Raw genomic sequence first — 6,000 nt, 5'->3', positions numbered from 1 at the left:
CATAATGAGATCTGATGTCCTTTTCTGGGGTGTCTGAAGACAGCTACAGTGAGCAAGCGGGCCTGGAGCTAGAAGAAAAAAGTGTCTGAATACAACTACAGTGTACTTACATATAATAAACAAATCTTTAAAAAAAAAAAAGAATTACTGCAGACACTAGAGCAAAATTTGAGCAGTCAATGGAAATGCTATCGTTTGAAAAAAAAAATGGCATACAAGGGATTCTATGAACTTGCCTTTTAAACTGGAGACCATAGAATGCACAGGGCCCATGACTGAATAGGAATTTTTTTTTCTTAATTATGAGCACAGGCAACCTTTGTTACTAGTTAATATGTGTAGTTTATATATATTCAAATGTCATTTACGATTGCCTCCCAATTTAAAATAACGTTAGATTTTTAGACTTGATGATGGCTGTTATTGAATTTAAAAAAAGAACATATATGTAATTATTTACATATGTGAAACTATTGCAAAAATAATTATTAACAAAATTTAAGTTTTTATAACTATGTCAACCATCGGACTTCCTGTATAATCCTATAGATTTCATCTTATGCATTTAAAAACATCTCTGTAATAAGATCTCTAGAGTTTGTTAATGGGACAATTAAGATTACCCCGGGAGCCTTCCGGCTGTGGGGACTTTCAGAGTAGACACAGCAGTCGCTGCCACTAAAGAGAAGAATTACTACACTTATGGCTGGGGTTGTGTGCTCAGTATTTCAGAGGGCTCCAGACAGACAGACACACTGTAAGAAAAGGTGCAGAATCTCTCATCGGTACAGAGTGGATTTGTCACAAACAGGAAAATATCATTTTCATCCCCACAATGTTCTTAATTATGAATGTAGGCAACCTTTGTTACTGGATAATCTGTGTAGTTTAAATTTCAAATGTCATTTACGATTGCTGTCATTGTGCATCCTAATGGGAAAAAACGCCAACTATGGCTCGATAACTGTGTTGAGCCTGAAATGGCAAACAGGAACTTCACTGGAGAAAGGGCAGGTATTTTTCAGAAATCCCGGATGCCAAGAGTAAGCCATGAAGACAGGAGGGGGCCCATTTCTGTCACGTGTTGGCTTCGGGGACTCTGGTGACAAAATAGCCGACAACCCACTTCCTGTTGACTAAACAGAACCCCACCCTGCCAGAAAGCCGGGCTGCTAAATCTGAGACTTCGGAGCTCGATTTTACAGGCTTCCGGTCCGCCGCGGGTTAAGCCAACCTCTGCGGCGACGCGAGGATCCCACGCCTCGGGCAGACGGCGTGTTCCTCTCGCTACCTCTCACTGAGAATGACAGCCCCGAAGGCAAGTCCGGGTTTCTCCGCATCCCAGAGACCCTTTAAGAACCTCCCTCCAGTGCGTTATCATTTGCGTCAGCGCAAACTCCACCCCTGCTCTGCAGCCTGGGTAACATTCCTGTGCCCTGCCTCGAAGCGGCGCCGTTAACTTACGTTGAAGCATATGATTGGCTAAACATCTATAACCGCATACGATTGGGTACTGGTGGCCAGGCTCCGCCCCTCCTTCGCCTCTGTCCCGCGGTAGCTGGGTGTCCTCGCGCTGCTCGTCCGCGCGCTGCCTGGCAGTTTGCCTCTTCCTCGTCCGTCCTCCAGCTTGCGTCCATGGCCACCGCCGCGACCGAGGAGCCCTTCCCTTTCCACGGTCTTCTACCAAAGAAAGAGACCGGGGCCTCCTCCTTCCTGTGCCGCTACCCGGAGTATGACGGGCGCGGGGTGCTCATCGCCGTCCTGGACACAGGGGTCGATCCCGGGGCCCCGGGCATGCAGGTGAGGCGGCGCCAAGGGCCCGTAGCCGAGAGGGCCGAGCTTGGACCAAGCCGAGGACCGGACGGGCCGGACAGCTCTGGGCGACCGCTGGGCCCCGTTCCCTCTCCACACAAAAGCAGCGTGGTCAGCGTGGCTGTTCGGGATCGGGGGCCGCAGGAACGCTTTGCTGGCCTGCCTGGGCATTCCAGGCCCCACACCTCTTCAGGGTCCGCACCCGACCTCGGCAAGGGAAAATTTTAGTTTTTAATTCTGGGGGGCGCGGGAGCGTGGGGGCGCCGCGGATATGGAGTAACAGCCTTGAAGAACTCCTTAGTGATGTTTAGAGATACAGGTTTTGGCAAGACCAGCATAATGGGTTCCCAGAATACGACCCTGTCCGCTTCCGGAATGGTTTCTTCTGATACTTTTGTTCTATTTTTACGTTATCTGCTGTGTATTTGTTTAGGTTCCTTGAAATCACCTGGGTTAGACTTTTTCACGAAAGACCCGACTAATTTGTTTTGGGCGAACTTTTCAGGCCTTATGAAAATACGCGTTTTAAACATAAGTGAACATACTTTGATTATAGCTTCGTTTTAAACATAAGAGAACATACTTTGATTATAGCTTCCTAAAAGCGACTTCATTTTCCTTTTACTAAACTAGCCTCTTACTAAAACCCACTAATAAATACTCTTTAACCTTTGTTGAAGATCTTCTCTGACAAAAACTAGCGCTTTTTTCCCCTTTTCAGTCTACCGTCAGTTTATCTATCAAATAGATATTTTAGATTCCATTGATACCTTCTTATCCTTGTTCCTCACAAAAGAGGGATATTTAGTAATTCCTCTCCTTAATTTTTCCTCCAATCTTTAATTCTTTCATTGTGCTGCCTGATAATTGACATAAGTGGATAGGAAGATAGTTGACATTAATGTTGGAGATTATTGGAAAGAATAGGAAAGAAGCCTGTGTGGCCACTCTGGGGGGACTCTCGGGGTATTCCGCTTCCAAGTGTTTGTTACTTTGTCCCCTTTCTGGTGCACACCTGTGCCCTGAAGCACACTTTAGGAATCTCTGATTAGAAGCTCAAGTATGAGTGTCCTCCTGATGACTACAGTTGTTATTTTATTAATAGTAATCGCTAAGGTTGAAAACTTGGTAACAGCAATGCCACATTGAGAGTTTATTACACAGGAGTGTGTGTTTACTTTTTGTACGGTGTGGAAGAACAGCTAGGGTAAGTGGCTCTTTGGTTCTTTCAGTTAGAGGATCAGAAAATCCTTAAGACTTTGGAGTACTACTACTCAGTGGACATTTGTAGAATTTTCAGTTCTGGTTATCAGAGTACATTGTTTCTTTTTTCAAGTTTCCATATAGTTTGATGTTGATGTTGGCTACCGGTTTGCTGTATATTGCTTTTACTATGTTTAGGTATGGGCATAGAATTCCTGTTATTTCTAAGACTTTTAGCATGAAAGGATGATGAATTTTGTCAAATGCTTTTTCAGCATCTAATGAAATGACCACGTGTTTTTTTTTCTTTGAGTTTTTTTATGTAGTGGGTTGCATTGATGGATTTCCATATATTGAACCATACCCGCATCCCTGGGATGAAGCCTACTTGATCATGGTGAATGATCGTTTTGATGTGTTCTTGGATTCAGTTGGCAAGAATTTTATTGAGTATTTTTGCATCGATGTTCATTAGGGAAATTGGTCTGAAGTTCTCTTTTTTTGTTGGATCTTTGTGTGGTTTTGGTTTCAATGTAATTGTGGCTTCGTAGAACGAGTTTGGTAGAGTTTCTTCTGTTTCTATTTTGTGGAATAGTTTGAAGAGTATTGGTGTTAAGTATTCTTTGAAGGTCTGATAGAATTCTGCACTAAAACCATCTGGTCCTGTGCTTTTGGTTGGAAGGCTTTCTATGACCCCTTCTATTTCTTTAGGGGTTATGGGACTGTTTAGATGATCTATTTGATCCTGATTTAATTTTGGCATTTGATATCTGTCTAGGAAATTGTCCATTTCATCCAGATTTTCCAGTTGTGTTGAGTATAGGCTTTTGTAGTAGGATCTGATGAGTTTTTTAATTTCCTCAGTTTCCCTTGTTATATCTCCCTTTTTATTTCTAATTTTGTTAATTTGGATACTGTCTCTGTGCCCTCTGATTAGTCTGGCTAAGGGTTTATCTCTTGTTGATTTTTCTCAAAGAACCAGCCCCTGGTTTTGTTGATTCTTTGTATGGTTCTCTTTGTTTCTGCTTGTTTGATTTCAGTCCTGAGTTTGATTTCCTGTCTTCTACTCCTCCTGGGTGAATTAGCTTCTTTTTGTTCCAGGGCTTTCAGGTGTGTTGTTAAGCTGCTAGTGTATGCTCTCTCCATTTTCTTTTTGGAGGCACTCAGGGCTATGAGTTTTCCTCATAGCACTGCCTTCATTGTGTCCCATAAATTTGGGTATGTTGTGCCTTCATTTTCATTAAATTCTAAAAAGTCTTTGATTTCTTTCTTTATTTCCTCTTTGACCAAGGTATGATTGAGTAGAGTATTGTTCAGCTTCCATGTGTATGTGGGCTTTCTGTTGTTTTTGTTGCTATTGAAGACCACTCTTACTCTATGGTGATCTGATAGGAGGCATGGGATTAGTTTGATCCTCTTATATTTGTTGAGGTCTGTCTTGTGACCAATTATATGGTCAATTTTGGAGATGGTACCATAAGGTGCTGAGAAAAAGGTATATTTTTTTGCTTTAGGGTGAAATGTTCTCTATATATCTGTTAAATCCAATTGGTCCAAAGTTTCGATTAGTTTTCACTGTGTCCCTGTTTGCTTTCTGTTTTCATGATCGGTCCATTGAGGAAAGTGCAGTGTTGAGGTCACCCACAATTATTGTGGTAGGTGAAATGTGTGCTTTGAGCTTTAGTAAAGCTTCTTTTACGAATGAGGGTACCCTTGCATTTGGAGCATAGATGTTCAGAATTGAGAGTTCTTCTTGGTGGATTTTTCCTTTGATCAGTAAGAAGTGTCCTTCTGTGTCTCTTTTGATGACTTTAGGTTGAAAGTCAATTTTATCTGATATTAGAATGGCTACTCCAGCTTGTTTCCTGAGATCATTTGCTTGTAAAATTGTCTTCCAACCTTTTACTCTAAGGTAGTGTTTGTCTTTGACCCTGAGGTGTGTTTCCTTTATGCAGCAAAATGTAGGGTCCTTTTTATGTATCCAGTCTGTTAGTTTGTCTTTTTATTGGTGAATTGAGTCCATTGATGTTAAGAGGTATTAAGGAATAGTGATTGTTGCTTCCTGTCATTTTTGATGTTATTTTTATGTTTGAGTAGTTATCTTCTTTTGGGTTTGATGAAAGAAGGTTACTATCTTGCTTTTTCCAGGGTGTAGTTTCCCTTCTTGTATTGAGTTTTCCACTTATTATCCTTTGTAGGGCTGTATTTGTGGAAAGATATTGTGTAACTTTTTATCATGGAATATCTTGGTTTCTCCATCTATGGTGGTTGAGAGTTTTGCTGGTCTTGGCTGGCATTTGTATTCACTTAGAGTCTGCATGAGATCTGCCTAGGATCTTATAGCTTTCATGGTCTCTGGTGAGAAGTCTGGTGTAATTCTGATAGGTCTTCCTTTATATGTTACTTGGCCTTCTTCTCTTACTGCCTTTAATATTCTCTTTGTTTAGTACATTTGTGGTTTTGATTATGATGTGACGGGAGGTATTTCTGTTCTGGTCCAGTCTGTTTGGAGTTCTGTAGGTTTTTTGTATGTTCATGGGCATCTCTCTAGGTTAGGGATGTTTTCTTCCATAATTTTGTTGAAGATATTTGCTGGTCCTTTAAGTTGTAAATCTTCACTCTCATCTACACCTGTAATCTTTAGGTTTGGTCTTCTTATTGTGTCCTGGATTTCCTGCATGTTTTGGGTTACAAGCTTTTTGCATTTTGCATTTTCTTTGACTGTGAGCCAATGCTTTCTATGGTGTCTTTGGCATCTGAGATTCTTTCTGTTGATATTTGCATCTATGACCCCTGATTTCTTCCCAAGGTTTTTTCTATCTCCAAAGTTGTCTCCCTTTGTGATTTCTTAGTTGTTTCTACCTCCGTTTTTAGATCCTGGATGGTTTCATTCAGTTCCTTCACCTGCTTGTTTGTGTTTTCTTGTAATTCTTTAAGAGATTTTTGTGTTTCCTCTTTCATGGCTTCTGCCTGTTGACCCAAGTT

The 6,000-nt window shown here is 41.4% G+C and overlaps 1 protein-coding gene across 4 annotated transcripts in view; it reads left to right on the top strand.

Annotated features, from left to right (window-relative positions):
* The first annotated feature begins 1,539 nt into the window (after positions 1-1,539).
* Tpp2 (tripeptidyl peptidase 2) overlaps positions 1,540-6,000 on the top strand; it is a 78,962-nt gene continuing 74,501 nt past the window's right edge. For 2 of the 4 annotated variants that reach the window (XM_052192127.1, XM_052192130.1), the window contains exon 1: positions 1,540-1,800. In XM_052192127.1, coding sequence (XP_052048087.1) covers positions 1,636-1,800 — 165 coding nt within the window. In that variant the 5' untranslated portion in view covers positions 1,540-1,635. The remainder of the gene's footprint in view (positions 1,801-6,000) is intronic. The other 2 variants (XM_052192128.1, XM_052192126.1) reach the window with 1 other exon arrangement.

Source organism: Apodemus sylvaticus, chromosome 9 (genome assembly GCF_947179515.1).
Source record: "Apodemus sylvaticus chromosome 9, mApoSyl1.1, whole genome shotgun sequence".
Classification (NCBI taxonomy): Eukaryota; Metazoa; Chordata; class Mammalia; order Rodentia; family Muridae; genus Apodemus; species Apodemus sylvaticus.
Note: the sequence above shows the minus strand (reverse complement) of the source record. Positions and strands in the feature narration are given on the sequence as shown.